General features: G+C 39.1%; 1 protein-coding gene across 1 annotated transcript in view; it reads right to left on the reverse strand.

Annotated features, from left to right (window-relative positions):
- Positions 1-23,740, reverse strand: part of GPR180 (G protein-coupled receptor 180) — a 35,804-nt gene extending 12,064 nt beyond the window's left edge. The window contains exons 1-5 of the mRNA XM_006832004.1: positions 23,520-23,740; positions 19,544-19,702; positions 13,005-13,205; positions 5,296-5,476; positions 5,105-5,154 (exon numbers count right to left, since the gene is read on the reverse strand). Of these exons, the coding sequence (XP_006832067.1) occupies positions 5,105-5,154; positions 5,296-5,476; positions 13,005-13,205; positions 19,544-19,702; positions 23,520-23,664 (736 nt within the window). The 5' untranslated portion in view covers positions 23,665-23,740. The remainder of the gene's footprint in view (positions 1-5,104; positions 5,155-5,295; positions 5,477-13,004; positions 13,206-19,543; positions 19,703-23,519) is intronic.
- Between the last annotated feature and the right edge of the window lie 350 nt (positions 23,741-24,090).

Below are 24,090 nucleotides of genomic sequence, written 5' to 3' on the forward strand. Positions count from 1 at the left end.
ACAGCACTTCACAACAACAACATATAATGATATAAAATGTCATGAAATTTTAGATCTAGTACACTCTTAACATTATAGTTTTAAAATAATTGTGATACTAATTCATTTTATTAAACATTTCACAAATACACACTCAATAACATTAGTAAATAATTAAGACAAAGGACTATTCCCATTTAAGTTGATAATTAACAACAACAACAACAACAACAAACTACCTGGGAAAACCCTAATTTCCTGGGTCATTTCTTTATGTACTAAATAATACACACACGGATATATTCTATAACATAGGTAGAACACTGCTTACATGTTGTCAAAAAAAAAAAACAAACACACAAAAATCCCATTCAGGCTTAAAATGTTAGTCTACTAACAAATCAAATCCTTTGTCAGAACTACTATAAATGAGCAACATCAATTTATTACAAGTTTTACTGTTGTTTTTTAAACTTTTGTTTTTTAACCTTCAACGAAGATACTGCCGTTGACTTTAGTCTGACTCATGCTGACCTCACTCACGTGTCTGCGTAGAACTCCAGGGTTTTCAATATCTGTTTTTTTAGAAGCAAACGGCCAGGCCTGTCTTCCAAGGAACCTCTGAGAACTTTTCAAGTAGCAGTCAAGTGCATTAACCATTGTACCTACACAGCCTAAAACATTTCTGGGTACACAGCAGACGTGGACAAAAATTCTAGTCTTTAATTACAATACTAGCTTTGCCAGTAGTTGATTTCTGTGTGTTTTGTGTCTTTGGACCTCAATTTCTTCATCTAAACATGCATAAGCTAAATTATTCCAAAGATTTTTGTCTAGCTCTAAAATTCTCTGATTCTAGTAAATATCCAAATGTCATTTAAGAGAAAAAGAGATAAAGAAACTGGGCTCTGATACTACTGCTCATGCCTAGGAGGTGAACAGTACATGTCCTCTTCACACTGGAAAGCAAAAGCACTTGAAGTTTGAGAATCTTTGTAAGTCAAAGGACGAATGGGTCCCGAGATGATTACAGAGTCATCGTATGACACTCTGTATTACTGAATAAAGAAACTAGGAGAGAAAGTAGGAATGTAAGAAGTAAACTCTAGGAGGATTACACATTGTATTTCGTTACCATGGTTGCAGTTTAGCAGTACTCTTCGCACCTCCTCCCTAAATTCCCCATTTCCCTTCCTCCACTGTGCAAACCCTTCTTGCCTTGGTAGCTTTATCCCTGGGTAAATGCTGCCCTTTTGATCTAGTAGACTGGATTAGTCTAAGGAGTTCTTACCCCTTGCTGTTATCACTGCTTCACTGATACTGATCCCCAGGGGTGGAGATCTGAGGTTGTCTAAGGGCCACAGTCTCCAAGGTACCACCAGTCTCTACCAGACAGTATGTCTCATCGTTTTTATGATTTTGAGTTTTGTTCTATTACTTTTTCCTCACTGTCCATTCAGGGCCTTCTACTGTGATCTTGATCAGAGTGGTAGGAAGTGGTAACTGGACACCATCTAATTCTCTGGCCTCAGGATAAGTGGAGGTTGTCCTTCTGTGGTCCATTCACTCTTTGGAACAACTGTTTCCTTGTGCCTTACAGTCATTCCTTCAAAGTGTTGGTTATGAATAATACATTTTCAGAACTCTGCCCTCTGTCTGCTCCATAATATCCTTGGATACATTTACAACACACACAAATACTTATGTAGGCATATGTCTGCTAAGCCTATATATGGGAGTACAGTGACTCTGTAGAAGCACTGGGCTACAAAGCATAAAGTTGGTGGTTCGAGCTCATCAGCAACTCTGGGAGAATGATGAGGATTACTGCTCCTATAAATATTTACAGTCTCGGAAGCCCTATTCAAGGTCACTATGAGTTGGAACCGACTCAGCAGCACACGACAATAAACCTATCTATACTCGTGGCTGTATGCCCAATTGCCTTTCCACATTAGTTCAGCTTGTATGTCTATGTATCTACTTGTAGATGCTGTTTTTATTCTATGACTGGAGGATTGTGTATAAAATAATATTTACTTTTCTGGTTTTTCACTCTTAGTGCACCTCCCAGTGGCTTCCTTTGAATTAGTCATGTTGTGCTTATTGTATACTGCCTACGCCTTCACCCAAATTACTATGTGTCTGCTCTCTGGTGTGGCGCTGGGGGATAATACGCTGGACTGCAAGGTCGGTTTGAACCACAGGATAAGTGGTTCAAATTCACCAGATTCTCCTCAGAAACCCTTTACAGGGGGGTCGCTATGAGTCACAACGGACTTTACAGTACCTAGCAACAACTCTCTAGTTAGTGATTTTACCTTCCCTGCCCCTCCCACTCCTGATAACTATCAAATAATGTTTCTATGTGTAAACCTTTAAAATAGTGGTCTTATATACTATCTGTCCTGCTGCAATGGACTTGTTTCACTCAGCACAATATCATCTAGGTTCATCATTCTTATGAGGTGGTTTGCAGACTCTTCACTATCCTTTTAACATTGTGTAATATGCCATTATATGTATGCACCACAGTCTACTTATCCATTCATGTGGTGTCGAGCACTTAGGTTGTCTCCATATTTTTGCTATTATGAATAATTCTGCTATGAACATGGGTGTGCATATATCTGTTCACATCACAGCTCTTAAATCTCTAGGTTATATGCCTAATAGTGGGATTACTGGATCATGTGCTGTTGTCGTAAAGTGTCATTGAGTTGATTCCAACTCATAGCGACCCTGTATAAGGTTTCTGAGGAACAGCTGGTGAGTTTGAAATACAGACTTTGTGGTTAGCAGCCCAATGCTTATCCTACAATGCTACAGTGATCCAGGAATCCACTGGATCATATAGCATTTCTATTTCCAACTTTTTAAGGAAGTACCATACATTTTTCATAGTGATTGTATAATTTTACAGTCCTACTAGCAATGTAAGAGACTTCCATTTCTCCATATCCTTGCCAGCATTTTTTTGTTTCCTGGTTTTTTGAACTTTATCGTACCATTTTCCACAGTGGTTGTATTATAATTTTATAGTCCTACCAGCAGTTTCGGAGTCCTGATGTGGCACTGTGGGTTAACGCTCTGGACTGCAAGGTCAGTGTGAACCGCAAGGTCAGTGGTTCAAGCTCACCAGTCACTCCTCGGGAACCCTATCTATACAGGGTTGCTAAGAGTCAAAAATGACTTGACACTTAACAACACCACCACCAGCAATGCAAGAGACTTTCAATTTTTCCACAAGCCAGCCAGCATTTTTTCTGGTTTTCTGAACTTTGTTGTTATTGCTAGGGTGAGATGCTATCTCATTGCTGCTTTGATTGGCCTCTCTATTCATCTCTCTAATAGTTAATAGAGTCCTGATGTAGTGCTGAAGGATAAGTACCGGACTATAAGGTCAGTTTGAACTACATGGTCAGTGATTCAAACTCACCAGAAACCCTGTACAGGTTCGCTGTAAGTCAGAACTGACTCGGTGGTACTTAACAACAACAACAATGGCTAATAAGGAATCTGATACTACAAGATAAGCACTGGACTGCTAACCTCAAGTTTGGTGATTCAAACCCACCAGTTACTCCTTGGAAATCCTATACAGGGTCGCTATGAGTCAGAACCGATTTGAAGACCTAACAACAGCAATGGCTAATGATTGTGAGCATTTTTTTCATGTGTTTTTTGGTCACCTGCATGTATGTCTTCTGTGATGACGTGTCTGTGCAAGTCCTCTGTCTTTCTGTTGTTCATGTTTCAAAGTTTTTAATAAACTTTTGAGATCAGTCACTTGTCTGATATGTTATTGCTAAAACAAGCTTTTTCCAGTCTACGCATTCATTTTGCTCTCTTGAAAAGGGTTTTTGATGCACGTGTTTGACTTTTAAAGGCACCAGTCATCTAGCTTTTCCTCTACTTCTGAAGCATTGTTAGGTTTGGTAGTCTTCTTAAGCTATAAATTATGGCCCTTAAGCTTGCCCTTACTTTTCCTTTGATGATCGTAATAGTTTTAATTTTACACTGAAGTCTTGGACTCATCTTGAGTTAGTTTTTGTGTATGTTATAAGTTATGGGTCTTGTTGAATTGTTCTGCAAATGGATATTCAATTTTACCAGCACCATTTGTTAAAGTGACTATCTCTCCGATTTCTGCCTTTTGTTAAAGATCAGCTGTCCACAGATGAAAGGATTTACATCTGGGCTCTCAATTCAGTTCCACTGATCTATAGGTCTGTCATTGTACTATTATCAAGTTCCTTTGATGACCATAGCTATATCATTGGCCAAGACCTGCTTTTTAAGAGCAAATCTTACTAGTTTTCCAGGACAAAGAATGGCATAGGGCTGATGTACCTCTGGAGTTCTCTAAATTTCAAGTCATGATTTTAGGAACTTTTAAGTAATTAATATTAAGAATCACTTCACACGAGCTCCTTTTATAAATAAAGAACAAAGCTATGAGTTCAGGTTAATCATAGGTGGGAAACAAAGAAAAAAATGTCAGTATAACAGAAACAGAGGTGATATGGGGGTGGGGATGGGGGACAAGTTCAGCTTGGGGTGAAAACTGGGCTTGAGTCTGGGCTCTAGCAGACTCAATACCTCAGGCTGTGTCTACCACGGAACAGCACACTAACATTTGTAAAATGTCTTTATCTGCATAACAAGGATAAACATACCTAAGGATAAAATCCAAGTATATAAATATGCTTTAAAAACGCTCAAAAAAGGAGCTCTGGTAGCATAGTGGGTTATGTGTTGGGCTGCTAACTGCAAGGTCAGTAGGTCAAATCCACCAACTGCTCCATGGGAGACAGATGAGGCTCTTTGCTCCCATAAAGATTTACAGCCTTGAAACCCTACAGAGAGTTGTTATGAGTCGGAATCGACTCAACAGCAGCAGCAGTAGCAAAAGCACTAAAATGCTGTACTTATTAACAACTGTCCAGAAGATAAAGCTTAATGGACATATGGCAACGAATTCTGTAACTCTGTTCTCAGTAAGAGTGACTTCTAGTCAAGTGTAGCCTTGACTAGCTAGCCCTATTACAACAAGTAGTATGTATTGTTGAAACAAAATAGACAGTTTATTTTAGGAAAAAAAAAGGTTCAGAAAGATACTCACATTCTGCCAAACTTCCCATGAAAGGTACCCCTATTCCATCTCTGGAGTAACTGGGGAATTGAAGAGGAGAGTATTAATGTAAATTACCAACGTGGAAGAATTGTTTATAATCAAAGCACGCAGAATGCTGGTGGACTAATTAGGATTAATTAGACTTAATGATGAACACAGTTTTAGTGGTTTTGAGTTACCTGGAGAAATGAATGTAATTAGCTAAAGCGGAACTAGCTTGTAACAGCAATGCAGTCGTCAGAACCTTCAAAATCATGTGCATGGGTCCGCCTTTCTTCACAGCCTGCCATAATGATTGAGCATAAATGCACGCAACCACAAAGTACACCAGGACCACGAGGAAAAAGAACTCATGTAACCCTGGGAAGAGACGAGAGGGAGCTTATTTCACTTCCAGTGTTGGGTTGTTTCAAAATCTTCCTGTCAATGTAATTCTAACTTTTCAAAAATTAGTCAAAACATTCACTTTTGTAACAAAAGTAAAAAAAAAACAAACAACTAAACAAAAATAAATTTCTACTTTGGACTAAGTTGGTACCATAAGAAAGTAAATTAAACCATAATGCTTAAACTCAATCTGGGAAAAAGTCAAGAAACCAGTCCAAAATTCACCATAAAAATCAGTCTTGTTCAAAACCAGTAAATGAGAGCAATGATTGCAGAATTCAGTTAGAAAGACCTTTGATCCTCAAAGTGAATTTCTTTTGTAAGAAGTTGAGAAACAGATTTAGTCAGTTAGCAAGCCTTTCCTATCCCTTGACAATGCTTCTCTAAGTGGTGTCCCCAGACCAGCAGCATCACTATGGAACTTGCTAGAAATGTAACTTGTTGCCTTTCTCCCATCCCCACTAATTAGATATTTGGAGAGCAGGCCTTGGCCAGGCAATCTGTGTTTTTACAAGCCCTGCAGATAATTCTGAAGTGTGAAAAACCAGCTCTGAACCTCTCATAACTTTCCATTAGAATCAAGCTTCAGAGGATTTGCCATGTTCAGAGGTAAAAATGTTCTGAGTAGACCCCTATGGTGGTGTTGGTGCTGATGTGCCATGGAGTTGGTTCTGACTCATGGCGACCCTGTAGAGTGTTTCCAAGGCTGTGAATGTTTACGGGAGCAAAAGCTTCACCTTTCTCCCACGGAACAGCTGGTAGTTATGAACTGCTGACCTTGTGGTTTGCAGCCCGATTCTTAACCACTATGCTACCAGAGCTCCTTACAGTCTTTATGTAGCATCATGATAAACAATCGTGTTCTGAGGCACTCTGACTATTTTTCAGATACTGCAGGACTTTTTATAATAAGCCAAAAGGCTAGCTTTGAGGTTACTGTCTAACATATAATAATGTAGCGCTGTAGGATAAGCACTGGAAACCCTGCACAGGATCGATATGAGGCAGAATGAACTCAACAGTACTCGACAACAACATTCGAATCAGAGACTTGCTAGCGTGGTGGTTAAAATACTCCATGTTAACCGAAAGGCCGGCAGTTCGCAATCACCAGACACTCCATGGGAGAAAGCTGTGGCAGTAGTCTGCTTCTGTAAGGATTGCAAACCAACTGCCATCGAGTCAATTTTAACTTACAGAGAGCCTGCAGAGGAGGTAAAACAGCCCCATAGGGTTTCCACGGATGTAAATCTTTACAGAAGCAAACTTGTCAGAGTCCCCGGAGTGTCTGGGTGTTCGAGCTGATGACCTTTTGGTTAGCACTCAACCATTTACCCACTGACCCACTCAGGCCCCTCCATACACACTGCAGTCTGGGAGGCCCTATGGGGCAGCTGGACCGTGTCCCACAGGGTTGCCATACGTCAGAATGAACTCAATGGCATCAACTGAGTCTTCAGATGACAGTATCAACTGCAACCCCTCCCACTCCAAATATGAACACTGAGCCGGCTCTGGTTTCCCATTGTGGGTAAATGCCAACGGGAGAGAAGGGAATAGTTCTAATGTGTGGGTAATAATTTTGGAAAAGCAATTAGAAGAAAACTAGTCAATAAACAGTTGAATCTCAGTCATGTTTTTTTGATGAGAACAAATTTTAAAAAGAAAAAAAGAGGCAAGAAGTATTTCAGCCACTGGGTGTCTCTCCTGCTCCACATATATACTATTTGACACTCCACTCTCGTAATCCAGATACAAGGCATGTTGAGACTTTAGAAAATCAACCAAGGGGCATAGTTTCTTTTTAAACTCCTTACATAGGAAAAAAAGTTTTCCAACTTTAGAAACAATGGGACCAGAAGCCCAGGATTATTGTAGTAGTAGAACAAAACCAGAAAACAGAAATGTCCAACATATTAGAAGGAGCTCTGGTAGCGTAGTGGTTACGAATTGGGCTGCTAACCTCAAGCTCAGCAGTTTCAAACTACCAGCTCTTTCACGGGAGAAATATGAGGCTTTCTGCTCCCATAAAGATTTACAGCCTCAGAAACTCTGTACAGGGTCACTAGGAGTCGGAACCGACTCCATGGCACATAACAACAACAAGCCAGTAGAATTCTTTACGCTATCCTGCTTTGAATCTGACTTTATATTTTTCCTTCTCAGTATTAAAAAATTAACTATTAAAAGTTTTATTTATTCATAATCCTAATAGAGTATCCATTAAAGGATAAAATACTGGTTCCATTGAGTTATAAATCCATTATGAAAAATAAACCCTCAGACAATTTACTGAGGAACCTGAATAACATAGACAGAAAAGACTTGTAAAAATAAGATATAAGTCACCAGTGAGGGGCGGAAAAAAAGTTTTAGTGTTATTCAAGATTAATGTAACTTTCAGAAAATGCTAAAATATAACTAACAAATAAAATAAATTTGCTGAGATATCAATATATAAAATGAACTGGACTTGTATATCTATACTACACTTTGTTCACGGAATTATGTGTAAGTTATTCTTACCTTGACCCTGTCTATAAGATACTTTAAAGATAAAATGATGGTTTTTTAAATACATCACCTCTAGGAAAAAGTTTCCCTGTTTTTTCTCTTCAGCTATTAATTTAATTTTTGTTTATCCTTCACAAGAAGAAAGCAATCTATGTTCACTTTGAAAATAAAATCTAACTATAAAATAGATGAGATTAAAGAAAAAAGTAAACCAGATGATTTTAAGAAAAGAAAAACTCAATTCCGAATCCTGGCAACCTCATGTGTTCCAGAGCAGACCTGCTCACCACAGGGGGTCCATGTTCTCGAGCAGACCTGCTCACCACAGGGGGTTCACGGCTGTCACTGTTTAGAAGACCACCAGGCCTTTCTTTAGCATCACTTCTAGGAGGTGGGTTTCAATTGTCAACCATTTGATTAGTAGCCTATTTCTTAATCATCTGCACCACCCAGGAACTCCAAAACAGACAGACAGATATGAAATGTCAAATTGTACATACTTTAAAAAAAAAAAAAAATCTGTTTATCTCACATGCTGCTGAGAAGAAGAATACTCTTAAATGAGTATGAAACAAGTGGTAAACATTTAAGCTTAATGGGAAGAGTGTTGCAAACTTAAAAAAAAAAAAACAAAAAACACCAAAAGAAACAAAAACCCTACAGCCAGTAGGATTCCAACTCATGAATTTGGGCCCATCTAAATGATGAGGTGAGAAAGAAGAGAAGAGAAAATAGATGAACTATGTTCATGGGGCAGTACCTGCAACAGACACTCTTGGGAATCTACTAAGCCTGCTATCTCCAGCCGCCATGTCCATCTACACTCCTATACTTCAAGATAAATCCTAATTCGCCTAACCAATCAGAGGAATTCCAACATCCCTGCCGCTAAGAGGCAAACCTAACCATTTATTTTGACAGAATGGTTGATGGATTAAAGGTGACTGTCTTCCTTTGGACACATTAACCTATAAATAATCTTAGGATCTCTTGTAGCAAAGTGACCTAGTTCTTGACAATGGCATGGAGGAAAGGTTTCCTTCCTTTTAAAAAAGATTCAAGTGAAAAACTCTCTTTTCTCTTCCAATGGAAGTTGTCAAGATCTAAATGTTATGCCCCAAACTGCTGCAGGTAAATTTTGAGCTGAAGAAAACAAGTCTAGAGCAAAGTGTCAGTCAGAGGATAGCAAAGAAACTGAAAAAACCACGCTGAGGAAACCCTGAGACTTCCTGTTACGTGAGATGACTCACTGCCTTACTGTTTTACTATTTAAGGTTTCTGTTACTTTGAAACAAACGAAATCCAGTGGGTAAAGACACATTTTACCAGAATTCAATGGCAGACCCAACCTATTACCTTTGGGGATATGAATGAGAGCAAAGAGATGAGAGAAGAATGAATACAACTGGAACCTTGGGCAAGTGTAGCAGAGCCTACAGTAAGTATTCCAATGAGAAGCAGTTTATGTGCTGTTAGCTAACAATGCTTTAACGCTCAGGATTCTGGGGATTCTGGTCTCTAACAAGAACATAAATACAGTTAATGAGGAGCCCATTTTAAGAAATGGTTTTTTGTTGTTGTTGTTGTTCTACTCTGAGCATTCCATTCCTATTTAGTACTTTGTCAATTGACAAAGTTTTGTTTTCTCTGTGTGTATACATGTTTTTTTAACTTTAGACCACTAGTCTATAAAACAGAGAATTAGCCAAAGTTTGGCAGATAGAAAACACATAATTAGTTTGAGAGAAAACAAATTCTAAAACTGAACAAGAATAACTTTTAACATTAACTGCAGCTATGTTTGCACCTGATTATTGTCACTGAAATCCCTTACTAAAATATGATAGTCAAGTCTGAGGTTTTTTTATTAAAAAAAAAAAAAAAAAAAAAAAAGCACAGCAAACCAGTTTCCATGACAAAGATCAAAGACTACAGTCTTCAGTGTGGATTAGACCTCCACGTAAAGAAACCAAAAATCCTGACAACTGGACCAGTAAGCAACATGCTAAACAGAAGACAATGACGTTGTCAGGGATTGCATTTTACTGGGATCTCCAATCAGTGTCCAGGGAAGCAGCAGTCAGAAATCAAACAACCTATTGCTTTGGGAAAATCTACTGCAAAAGACCTTTTTAAAGTATTAAAAAGAAAAGAATTCACTTTGAGGACTACGGGGTGCCTGACCCAGACATGGTATTTTCAATCACCTTATATGCATACAAAAGCTGGACAATAAATAAGGAAGAACAAAGAAGAATTGATGCATTTGATTATACTGTTGGCAAAGAATATTGAATATAACAGGACTACAAGAATGAACAAATCTGTCCTGGAATAAGTACAGCCAGAATGCTATTTAGAAGTCAGGATGAAAAGGCTTTGTCACATGTTCTTTGGATATGTTATCAGGAGGGACCAGTCCCTGGAAAAGAACATGATGCTTAGTAAAGTAGAGGGTCCATGAAAAGAGGCAGACCCTCAATGATAGAGTGACACAGTGAATGCAACACCTGGGCTCAAACATGGCAAGGATTGTAAGGACGGAGCAGTAATTCATTCTGTTATACACAGGATCACTGTGAGTAGGAACTAACTCAACAGCACTTAACAACAACAAACCAATTTCCTCTATTCAGAATTGATAATTAGGCAAAAGTTCCTAAAAAGAACTAGTTGGCATCTGCTCCTTAGAAATACATTTCATACCTGAAGTTATATAATAGACAGAATTCCTCTTAAAGCTTTATTTTAAAGCCAACAAATTGCTGAAACAATGTGAAATAGACTTTATAAAAGGTAGTTCCAAACATTAGAATCACCTTCAAAGAATGACTTTTGACTACCCTACCAATGCCTGGCTTCTAGTCCAAACCCAACCAGAGTCTGGGGGTGAGCATCTGTTTATTTTTAGACATTCTCCAGATGTACGCACAATGATGGGTTGAGAACCACCAATTTAGACTCCATGTTGCATTACTCATGAAAGTTTTTAGGCATTTGAATCAATAAAATAATGTTCTCTTATTAAGTGACAGATATTAACAAGGTCAGATATTTTGAATACTTTGGGGACTTTTTATTAATCAATCCCTGCTGACTCAGTTTGGATTATTATTTTTTTAATATTAGTATTTATATGTAGTGGGGAGTAAACATACTATAGTGAGGTTCTGGCCCCTTGTTTAGTATTTCTGATGGCATGATCAATGTAACATTCTTCATTTAGTATAAGAAAACCAGCTTTTTAGACATAATGTGTGCACCAAATCACAGTCAATCACAGGAAGCGGTAGGTCAGAAGAAATCTGAGCCAAGCATTGGATCAGCCTGGCTACTGTGGAGCCTAAAGAATCGGCTTCAAATCGCCCAGCAGCTCTGCAGGAGAAAGATGAGGCTTTCTGCTCCTATAAAGATTTACAGCCTCCCAAACCTTATACAGGGTCACTAGGAGATGGAACCAACTCCACAGCACACCACCACCAGGACTAGAGAATGCAGGGTATACATACACCAGCGAATGTAGTAGACCATTACTTCCTATTGAACCCTTACCAGTTCTAAAAATAAATGTTATGAAAACTCATGAAATCTTATAGTTAAAAGGGACCTTAAAAGCAGTTTTGTTTAACCATCCATCCAATGCTATGGATCTGAATTTCACTAATGCCTTTCCAAAATATGGAAAATAAACATGTCAACATCTTTCAACAAGAAAACAAGAATGGTAGGATTGAGTTAACTTTCAATAATGATTCACACTGATTCAAAGTATCAGTAAGTAAACTTTAGACTTTTAAGTTCATCATTTGTATTAAAAAACTAGACAGATTGTAATCATTGCAAGAAACGGTGAGTGTAAAACCAATGTTCTCCCATGTAAACTATAACTCAATTCACAATGAAAACTTTAAAGAAATAAAGAAAAAAAAAAAAACTAGACATACTTACAAATAGGTCATTTCTTTCAAAGAAAGAATTTTTAAAATTAAGTGTTAAAATGCTTAGCACAATACATGTAAGAAAATTTAATCTTTCATATATTTCTTGCAACACACGCTTCCTAAGTAACTTTTCTAGTTATCACAATCTATACTTTGAACTAAATACTCCCACCCTCCTGCACTCATTCTTCTTTATGGCCAACGAGATACTATGGAAATGAAATCTTCTCCAAGCAGATTGACTCTTCCAAATGGGTCATGAACTCATGAAGGCGTACGCCCTACCCCTTTCTTTGACAGGTGGCCTATGATCTCAGTTCTCATTCTGACATGTTAATTTGCAAATCTGCGATGAGACTTTATAGCACGTCTGTCAAAATCACAAGAAGGGGTTCACTACTGTTTGGGCTGGAATCTCATTTCAGCAGGGCAGTACACAGTCCATAGTCAACCTAAATTTTTATGAACTATTTTATGACCATAAATTTGATTCCTGAAAGCATTAGACTTTAATCCTTCCTAAAATGGTTATAAACTCAAAGATATTCTACTCAAACAATCCAGTGAAAGGACAGTCATACAAAATAACTAAGTTTGCAATCTCACTTAATCATTGAATTACCAATTTAGATTGCTCAGTTTTACTTTCTTTTAAGTATTTATCAGAAAGATAATAAACAGATGTAGAAGGAATACAGGAAATTAATAATCACCTATAATTCTACCAACCAAATATGAAAACAACCAGTGAATATTTTGTTGTACTTCTCTGGTTTCTTTTCTGCATGTTTTAATACACATGAAAATTGTGTAGTATAAAATTTGTGTTCTGCTTTTCTCTTAACATTATAGCTATTCAAGTGCTATAAAAGACTACAGCTGTTAAAATGTTACAAGAAGTGTCATTTAACCATTTGCTTACTGTTGGAACAAAGAATGTTTTTAATTTTTAAATTTTAAAATGGCAGCATGAAGCTATTTATTAATAAATCTTTTCCAGTTTTTAGAACATATATATTTTTAAACAAACAAAAATTTATTCTTACCAGATTCTCCAGCACTAAAATGGTCAAATGGATTCCCTTCAGCATCTGGATTTAACAACATCATTTCGAATTGGATATCTTCCACCTGAGGTTTCTCAGAATCATCGCTGCATGTATGCTTGTCTGCGTAAAACACGTGCCATGTTTGTGGATACGGAACCTGAGACACTGTCAGATTATGTTCAGTCTGATTCACAGTCACTTTAAAGAGAAAGAAAATAGCGCTTTCAAAGCAAAACTCTCAAATGTATTCATTGTTTTAGCCATCTAATCAATTTGAGATTAGAGTCCTTTTATTTCGGTTTTACTGCCTTTGAAATCCCAGAAGAGCACTGGGATAAGCCTGGCAAATCATAAAGCAGATAAGAATGATACATTTTATCCAAAAGGCTCACTAGAGAGGTGGTATGAAACACAAAACGAGAAACACGATTTCATTACATTTTTAGTTTAAAATTTTAAATATCTTCCAAGTTTCCACATGGGTTTAGTAACATTTTTGGAAATTCCTTATTTGAGTTAAACTTAAAATGGGTCACTAAGAAATCATAACAACATACCCAAAATCTATGGCTAACAAATACTTTCAATAGATCTTCCAAATATCTCTTTTCAATTAGTCTTAAGAAAGGTTCTGAGAGTAAAAATATAGAAATTACAGACATGTAACGATGACTGCATTGAGTCAGGTCCATAGGAGATAGTGTGCTACAGTGGGTCAGACACCTCTGGATGGGTGTTGAATCCTGGCTCCAATACTTACCTGCTACACGACTTTTGACAAGTAACATGTACACTGACGCTCTGTTTCTCCATCTGTAAATGAAGACAATCCCTACAGCAAAGAGCTGGTGCAAGGTCTAAATTGAAGCACTTAGCATTATTATTTATTAATAAATAAATTTCCATTCTCCTTTTCTTCAAAACAGATTATTATGTTAATAAGTAGTTCTCAATCCAGGTTAATTCTGCTACTCTACAGGGCATTTAGAAATGTGTGGGGAGTTATCTCAGCACCAGAGCTGGGAAAATATTTTGAGGGGGCTGTGGTAAACTTCATGCAGCACAATTAAAGTCTTACACAACAAAGAAATGTTCCACCTAAGACGCTGATAGCACTCCCTTTGAGAAACATGAGTGACGTTTAAACTCCATTTCCAATCTAGCATATAATTCCGACATCAAAGGCACTCACTAAGACTATTACAGACAGGGCGGCAGGACAGCAGTAGCCCAAACACCATAGATTATGAAGAGCAGTAGGCTCAGAGCGTGCCTTGGTCCTACTTCTTACTAACCTTGTGTTTCAGCAATAAATTGCTTAACCTCTGTTAATGTGTTTCGTGAATAGCAAAATGGAGAGACCTACCATACCTAGCTCAGATTCTTGTGAGGAGCAAATGAAACGGTCGACAAAAGTCTGATGTAAAGAGGCTATTCTAAACAAAGTTTTGTTGTGAGTTGCCATCAAGTGGTAACCCCACGGGTATCAGAGTAGAATTGACCCAGAGTGTTGCCAAGGTTGTGAGCTTTCTAGTCAGATCAACAGGCCAGTCTCCTGAGAAGCCTCTGGGAAGGTTTGAACTGCCAACCTTTTGGAGCTAGTAGCTAAGTGCTTATCTGTTTGAGTCACTAAGGGATTCCCTAGTCACTTTCTTGGATGTAATGATGTTAGTGTGATTAAGACATGCATGCTGAAATATTTAGGAATGTCATAATAAATATCACATACATACAAATACAAAACACATGTAATAAATGAACAATTCTTAAATCTAAGCAGAGAATAGACAGATGTTATTGCACTACACTTTCAACTTTTGTACATAATTGAAAATGCTAATAATTAAAAGTGGGGGAAGGCTGTCTTTATGATTAAGATAAAGACGATTCAAAGTTGAGGATCTGGACTTGACAAATGGCAGTACCATTCAGCAGCAGTTAATATGGACAGTTGTTTGGGCTATTTTAAAGGACATTTATACTGTTTTCTTATTGTACAGCTTCTTTTCCTAAAATTTTAGCAAAGACTCTAATTTCTGTTCAGTGTTTAAAGACCTTTAAAAAGAAGTGAACATACGACTAAAGGAAAAAAGAAAAAGACTCAAATACCACTTCGACAATGTGGCTATTGAAATTATATAATCTGGACCTCATTATTTAAAATTCTGCTGTGTTTTTATCATTTGTACTTTTCCCTTTAGATACAATGATATAAAAAAAAGTCATTCCTATATTTCTACCAATACACTTTTTGATGTTTCATTTTAAATTTTAGGGCTTTGTATCAAACAGAGACAAAAATGTGCTGAATAAAAGAGATGGTGGTGTTTGGATTTTGTCTTATTGCCTTTTTAGCAAGCTTGAGCAACAAGCCTTTGGACAAAACTGTGTGATCCTTGTTTTGAAACAAAGACTACAGCATAGCATGTATATTCTATGTTGGAGTAATCAGTACCTCAAATATTAACAAAACTTTTGAACTGAACAGAATGGTGTTGAATGGTAATTGCTCAATCATATTATAAAAGAAAATGAATACTGCTAACCAAAACACACACACAAATACTAAAACCTTTAAGTGACTTATCAAACATGCAATGTACTAAATAAAACATATACAAAGTATAAAAGAACAATACAGAAAGTATATTTAGCTCTTTCTAAATACAACAGCAAATTACTTTGAATTTCCTTGGTAAATTTTTTTGAAATGGAAATTTACAAACTCATCATTTGCAGTTTTTAAAAATATATTATTTGTTTGTTTTAAAAACCTGCAAAGTATTTTTCAGAATATTCACAATCTGAGGTTTTATAGTACCACTGAAAGATGACAAAGGAAGACTGAAAATTAACTTCTCAAACATTAATTGAAAGGGTAGGTCAAGTAACATTGGCCATTACAGGATTTTCAAATCTACCAGTCTTTTCAAAGATCATAACAGCAGAAATGTTTTACAATGGTTGTTGTTGTTATTGTTAAGTGCAGTCGAATCGGTTCCGACTCATAGAGACCCTGTATAGAGTTTCCAAGAGCAGCTGGTGAGCTTGAACCACAGATAGAGTTAATGAGTTCATTATCAAGTAGGTGAAAGTCTGTTAATTCTGAAAAGCCTCATTAATGGCCAGGAAAATGCACTTCCTACCACGAATTACTTGAGAGTACATATGAGCAACTAACCACAAGATCAGTAGTTCAAATCCACCTGCTGCTCCACAGGAGAAAGGTGAGGTTTTTTGCTCCTAAAAAGATTTATAGCCTCTGAAACCCTATACAGGATCGCTATGAGTTGGAATCGACTCAACAGCACACAACCACTACACAATACTATTACACTGTAAAGAACTGAAGGATATGCTTTTTGTTTCAATGTATCTATACACATACTACAAACATGACAACTACTATAGGAAAGCTAGAAAAAGAAAATAGTCTTAAGACTTGGATTTTGTTGTTGGTGATATATATAATTAATCTATGGCCCCTATTACTGCTTGTTCTTCTAAAATTTCCCTTTCCCAGACCATGTGTTCTATAATTCCAAAGAACACCTGTGCACTACTCTATAGGGTAGAAAACAGGAAGGGAAAATATAAACAGAAACAAGACCAACAAATTTTGTAAGTTATGAGTCCTATGTATGAACTATGAAAGGAGCTCTGGTAGCGTAGTGGTTATGAATCAGGCTGCTAACCTCAGGGTCAGCAGTTCGAAATGACCAGCTGTTCCTCAGGAGGAAGATGAGGCTTTCTTCTCCTGTAAATATTTACAGGCTTGGAAACCCTGTACAGGATCTCTAGGAGTCAGAATCACCACATGTCGGAACATAACCACCACTACATAAACTATGAGGGAGCTTCAAAAAGTTTGTGAAAACATGGAATCAAATGATCATGGAATTTTTCAACTAACTTTTACAATCCACCCTAGAGATACAATTGCTGTTGTTCAGTGCTGGCAAGTAGGTTCCAACCCAGATGGTGGTGGTGAGGTGCCATGGAGTCGGTTCCGACTCATAGAGACCCTGAATAGGGTTTCCGAGGCTGTAAATCTTTACGGGAGCAGAAAGCCTCATCTTTCTCCCGCAGAACAGCTGGTAGTTTTGAACTGCTGACCATGAGATTAGCAGCCCGATTCGTAACCACTACGCTACCAGAGCTCCTTTAGAATCCATATTGTTGTTGTTGTTATGTGCCGTGGAATTGGTTTCGACTCATAGCGACCCTGTGCAGGGTTTCCAAGGCTGTAGAACCACTTAATTTGGGACTCTAAGAAACCTAACCCAACTTCTCTGTGGTTCAGATAAAAACCAGGCTCTGTATTTATTTCTCTGTAGTCCTGGAGTAGTGGCCTACTTGATGGGCTGCTAAACACAAGGTCTGCACTTCAAATCCACCAGTCACTCCATAGGGAGAAAGATAAGGCTTGCAGCTCTCAGAAAGTTCAGAAGCACTATACAGCATCACTATGAGTAGGAACCAATCCAACAGCACACACCACCACAGTCTCTCTATATACGTGGTGGTGGTGGTGGTGGCAAGTACAATCAATGTTGTGCAGAAGAATGGCGGTGGTGTGCCATGTGCCATGGAGTTGGTTCTGACTCATAGTGACCCTGCATAGGGTTTCTGAGTCTATAAATCTTTATGGGAGCAGAAAGCCTCATCTTTCTTCCATGGAGTGACGAGTAGATTCGAACTGCTGACCTTGTGGTTAGCAGTCCAGCATGTAACCCACTACGCTACCAGGGCTCCCTGTGTGGGAGAATAAGAGGCTTCAAAACTCAGGTGTTACATTAGAGGAGGCCAAGGAGGAACAGAAGAGGTGATGGAAGAACAGTCAGAAGAAAAGGCTGTGCAAACGCCTGCAGGAAAACGAGCATTCCAAATAAAATGAAGTGACAAGTGCGATGCTCTAAGATCAGGCTTGAAGGGTAGGCTAGGCTAGACTATGCTGGTTTTCAGAATCAGGTTAAGGAGGTCAGTCTTTTATCAGAAGAGCAGTGAGAATCCACTAAAATATTTGCAGGGTTTGACAAGGAAGTCAAAGTGATACAGTCAGATCCGTTTTTCAGAAAGATCACTCTGGTTAGAGGTGAATCACGTGACATAGCTATCGTAATAGTTTAGGCAACATATTATGGTAGCCTGGATTAACACGGTGATGGCATCGATGGAGAAGATGATAAATTCAAGAGATGTTTAGAAGAAAAGCTCAGGACTTACTGACAGATTGGAAGGGAGTGAAGGGTAAGAGACTCCTTGTTTTCAAGCTTGTTTAATGGCTGGATGGTGGTGCCAGTTTCTGAAACAAGGAACACTAGAAGAGCGTCAGGTTTGCATAAGAAGGATGGCGAGCTCAGGTTTGGACATTACAAGAACTGGGTGGGAACTGTAGGTCAAAATTTTTATATGTGAAACAAAACTTTATAAGTGAGCAAACTGATATAGAAACGAAAAGCTAGCTAATAATGAGTATTTGCATTAAGTCCTCAAGTTCAGGGTGGGAAAGGGTAATGGTAGGTAAGTAACTGTCTCTTTGATGTCTGAGTCTAATGATCCTGACTTGGTCAGTACCATTGTATCCCTAGTCTAGACATCCCCACGTTGATGGCAAGGATCTTCTACTGCTATACATATGCTGGCTAGCTGTCTAACAAGCCAAAGAGCTGCTAAGGTTAAGATGATGTGCAGAAATGAATGTTTTACTTGACCAGACTAAACGACCACAGACTTATCCATATGAAGAGCACAGTACAAGGGATATATGAGAAACAAGGGAAAGAAGAATTTATTCCTATTTTTTTCTCAGAGGACTTTCAAATTCCTAATTTTCCCACAACCAATGAACTTCCAAGAGGTAGTATGGGAATAGCCACACCTGTTCTTCATAAAAAGAATGGGGGGAGAAAAAAATTGTGCTTGCTCTAAATGGCTGATCCATACTCAGGAAAATGCTGATGAGAATAGATGTGTTCAAGATTCAGCAACTAGCTAAAGATAATAAAGACTAAGCCTCTCCAGAGGCAAACCCGGACATTTATAAATGATATAGTGGTGATACATTCCAAAATGACATATTTTGCACCAAATGACTAGGGCTCATGTTCCAATAACATATTGCAAAACAGCATTACTTGAGCTAATTTACTCAATTAACTGAGATAATAATGTTTGATGCTTAGTTCAGTGTTTGAAAGATAATAAGAACTCCACAGATGTTATCATTTACTCCGTGTTAACAGTGGGCCAAAACATACCAGCCACATTTGCATGAATTATGTGTCTGAATTAAGAGGCTGAATGAAGAAAAATACCCTCTTATAAATTATCTGACTTGTTTTTTCAAGAATTTTGAACTATAAGGGGGAAAAAGGAATTCTGTCTTCTAAAACCAACTACACAAAGTGTCATTACAATGAGACCTGTGCTCTGACATCACAACACAGAAAATAAATACAGTAAAGAAATACCATATATTTCAATGTTCAGCAGTAAAAAAACGCATCTAATCAAAGAAAAAGGAATTTACTCACTTGCCAACTGAGCTTTGGCTAATTTTTCATGACAACTATAACCATGACTGCTTTCCTGCAGCTTGTGCCACTCCTGAGCTGGGAACAGGTACAGTTTAGCTCCTTTTCCAATAGCTGCTGCTATATTGTTGATTCTGACGCACAGAAGAGCATGGTCACCTTAACAATAAAACAAAAATCACAGATGAGTTTGTCTCTTATAGAACTGAGACGGTAGGCATTCTGTTAACATCTCTGTCAAAAATAAGTACTGTGGACACATTATCAGGAGGAACTACTCATGTGTGGTAGAACAGAGGGTCAATGACAAAGAGGGAGACCCTCAATGAGATGGACTGACACAGTGACCGCAACAGAGTTCAATCATTGCAATGACTGGAAGGACAGTGCAGACCTTGGCAGTGGTTTCTTCTGTTGTGAACGGAGTGGCTATAACTTCGATCCAACTCAACAGCCCCTAACAACAACATGTACCACAGTGGGAGTTTAAAAAGCACAATTTTTCTTAAAGTCCACTTAACTAAATAAATCACATTAGAATGAAAGTTACAAGTCAACATGCAAGTCAAGAGATTATTCAGATTTCTAAAAATTAATGGGTGGCTGTTGTCAAGTGCCATCGAGATGATTCTGACCCAGAGCGACCCTGTATAGGGTTTCCAAGGAGCAGCTGGTAAGCTTGAACCATCGACCTTGCAGTTCAAATGACTTTGCAGTCTGACGCATTAGCCCACAGCGCCACATGGTATTTCCTTATAATTCACTGAATAAATAGCGGCACCTGTGGAATCTAGACATTCGCTATAATAACGCTTTTGCCTTATTTTACAATTACTCCACATGTCCTTAACATTGGTTCAGAAACTATAGAAATTTCCTGTCCAAGTTTTTGTGTTTTAATATAACACGGCTGTCAGTATTCAACTGTATGCTTAATATAAAAAATAAATTTAGCTAATAACAAGTTTAGATAGATGAGTTTGGGGGAGGACATTTACACTTGATACTAAATTTAGTATCTGTTACTCTTACAAAAGAACTTTCAAAACTTTATACAGTGTGACTCTCCACTGAGTAGTAACCAATCTGTCTGGGCGGGGCTGATGAAAGGAGATGGGGCTAGGTCCCATGTGGTACAATGGTGAATACTTGTTATCAGGAATGACTGTGAGGGTTGGTGGATGTTTTGTAGCAAAAGGAGAGGAGTGGTTGACTTTGCAGTCCAGGAGCAGAGGTCCCTGGAACCATTAAGGGAGAAGAGTGGAGTGCGGGACCCTACCCAGAGAAGCAGTGATGCCAGAGATGGAGGCAGAGACAATGACGTGGAGAGATGGCACAGCAGGGAACTATAGACCCAGAGAGGGAGAGGGGCTGTGTGATGATGACCGGCTTGCAGGGTATACCCTTTGATGCATGCAATGGAGTGGATTGTAACCATGGCAATGAAACGATATACAATAGGATGAATGTAAAGCTAATGTTCTACCATGTAAGCTATCACATAATTCACAATAAAACATTAAAAAAACTTTATAATGTTTATAATGTTTACTTACTAGTAAGTAAAAAAAAATACTGCTACTAGGGTTTCCAGTTTATGCAAGTCCATACAATGGACTCAAGCTTAACAACGAATGTCAGGTGGGTGCAGAACCGGGCAGTGTTTCATTCTGCTGTGAATAAGGTCACTATGAGTGAGAAGCAACTCGACAACACCTAACAACATACAAGGATTTATTCCAAACAAAATGTATTTAAACTGTCTCTGTGATCGGTGGATGGCTGCAGATAAGTTCTCTCAGTAACACACTTTTCTTAGTCTTGATAATTATTCATTATTGCAGTGTCTTCAAGAAAAGGCCCAATTGAAACAACGGGGTTTCAATTGAATCCAAGAGGATCTGAGGGGCCAGTTAAATTCAAGGCAGAAATCAGCTCAGATTACGGAGATTGTATTTTTATAATTCCAAGGGGTAATCTTGATAGATTTTCTCAAAGGATGATCATGAGGGTTTATCCAGAAGAAGTTTTAAGAAAAGTAAAAGCTGCATTGGTGAGAAAAAGGCCAGGGAATTTGTGTTGCGCAATATTTTCTATCACGATGCATCTGCTGATTCTAAGGGCATCAAGAGCTGTTCTATGAGAATTACACTGAGAAGCCTTACCCCACCCACCCTACAACTCTGATCTTGACCCTTCAGTCTTTTGTCCCCCAAACAAAAACAACATGGTGTGGCATTGCAGGATAAGCAATGGACCACAAGGTCAATTTGCACTGCAAGATAGATGGTTCACACCTACCAGCAGCTCCTCAGAAATCCCACATAGGGTCTCTATGAGTGGAAACAGACTGCAAGGCACTTAACACCACCACCTGCAGAACACTGGTGATAGCTAAAACACACACATAAAATATCCTCAGGATATCTTATTCCCCAGTATTTCTTGTGAAGCCTGGATTTAGTATAAGCCTTTGCCAAGTAATCAGCACATAACACTGGGGTTGTGTAAGTCACTCTGCTGGTCACCAGTAACATCTGATCAGTTACCAATGTCCCAGGTTTCCCAGCACTGTGCCATCTCTTACAGTGATACTACTGTCAGAGTCAACTCACTGTACAGCCACTGCAGAAAGTGAAAAATGTGTAAAATTGTGTAAAATTCATGGTTTCATCTTCACTCCTCAAGCTGTATTTCTTTTTAAAATTTGAAAACTGGATTTCACCTACTTTTCTCAGTTATCTTTAAAACTTCAAAGCAAAAAAATAAAATAAAATCAGGTACTTCTTTTGTACCACCAGTTCTGAAATTGCCCCTAAACTTTTAAATTCCTTTTCAACATGAAATCAAGTTTCTATCACTTCTCTTAAATAGCTTCCCTAAGCTACTATTCTGAAGAGCTTCATAGTTACAGCTTTTAATTCTCAAGGCTGTATGACGTGAATTATGTATGAAGAGGATCCTAATCTCATCAAGGCCCAAGTCCTAGAAATACCAAAACCTATTGCCATCAAGTCATTTCTAAGCAGTCAGCTTCATTTCTACAGTGGAGCCACTGGTGGGTTTGAACTGCCAACATTACAGCTAGCAACCAATGTCACCAGCGCTCTTTACTAGTCAAATTAAGAGGTACCAGGAGGATGAAGAGACTTTTGGTATGGCGCTGTAGGATAAGCACTGGACTGCTGACCACCTACCTGGTCGAGGGTTCAAACCCACCAAATGCTCTTTGGAAACCGTAACAGGGTCATTATGAGTTGAAAACCAACACCACGGCACATAACAACAAAGAAGATGTAAGAAAACCACTTAAATTTTGAGAATGCAGTAATACATAAAGCAAAATTAGAATGAATTGCAATTTCATTCATTGGAGAAATAATCATTGATCTTGGAGGAGGATCAAATGTGGCTCTGATTTCAGGAGAGACGGAGATGATACAAATTATAACGCCTCAAGGACGCTAATTACGTCTTTTGTGAACTTAATTTTTGGCCTCATGATTCATAGTAGATCTTCTCCATCAATAGCGGAGTAGCCAAACTGTTACATCAACAGTGTGACCCGATGTTTTCGTTGGTTCCCAAAACCTCTTCATAAGGTTTTATGAAGTGGGTCTGGGGGGACAAAAAGACCTCACCACGAAGCGTCAGTTTCTGGGCTCAGATTGACAGGTGACCACGGGGCCTAGGTTCTCTGATCCAAGAATCTGGAAAGACGAAGCCGAATGTACGGGGCGGGTTGGGAACCGAAATGGCCTTTCAGGTGCAGAATACCAGGGTCAGTGGTGGGGACAAGTGGCAGCGACACCCCTGCGGCTCCGGGAGCGGCGGCGCGGACATCCAGGTGAGGCCTCCCAAAGTGGCGGGGAGGGGCCTGGGCGCCGCGGGGTCCCGGCCTTTCTCCCCATCGGAGCGGCCCGGCCGGCAGGATGGGCTCACGCGCCTGCAGTCCTCTCCCGGGCCCCGGACCTACCGTGGAACTCGAAGTGACCGATGCTCTGCCCCTGAGCGTCTCGGGCCGCAGTGGAGCTGAAATGGCCCCGCAGGGTCTTACCCTGGCTGCCCTGCGGCCACCAGCAGCACGTGAGGGCCACGGCCAGCAGCCGCAGCCCCCCCATCCCCGCCTCCCACTCCTCACCAACACCCCTGCCCCAACCGCCTCCGGCCGCCGGCCCCACGTCGACAGCTAAGGGGGAGGGGTGGATAGGAGGGGACAGGATAGGGGCAGGGCCTATCCCTGGAGGAACCCGACCGTGGGAGACTGTCAGCCAATGAAACAGGCCCCTTTACCATGTGCCAAATACACTCACTAATCAGGGATAGAAGTGGGCGGGACGTACAGATCTGCGCGTCCAATCATTCTCCTGCTTTTTTACTAGTTCCCGCCTTTTTTTATGCACCCTAAAGATGCTGCTGCTTAGGGATATGGAAAAATGATCAGGTTCCTCCGTTTCTTTATTTTGGCGTGGGGTGCCTCTATGCCTGCGCAGAAGCGCTGTCACGGGTGGTCCTTGCAGGGAGTGTCTGGAATTCTGGGACGAACT

This window comes from Chrysochloris asiatica, unplaced genomic scaffold, assembly GCF_000296735.1.
Source record: "Chrysochloris asiatica unplaced genomic scaffold, ChrAsi1.0 scaffold00005, whole genome shotgun sequence".
Lineage (NCBI taxonomy): Eukaryota > Metazoa > Chordata > Mammalia > Afrosoricida > Chrysochloridae > Chrysochloris > Chrysochloris asiatica.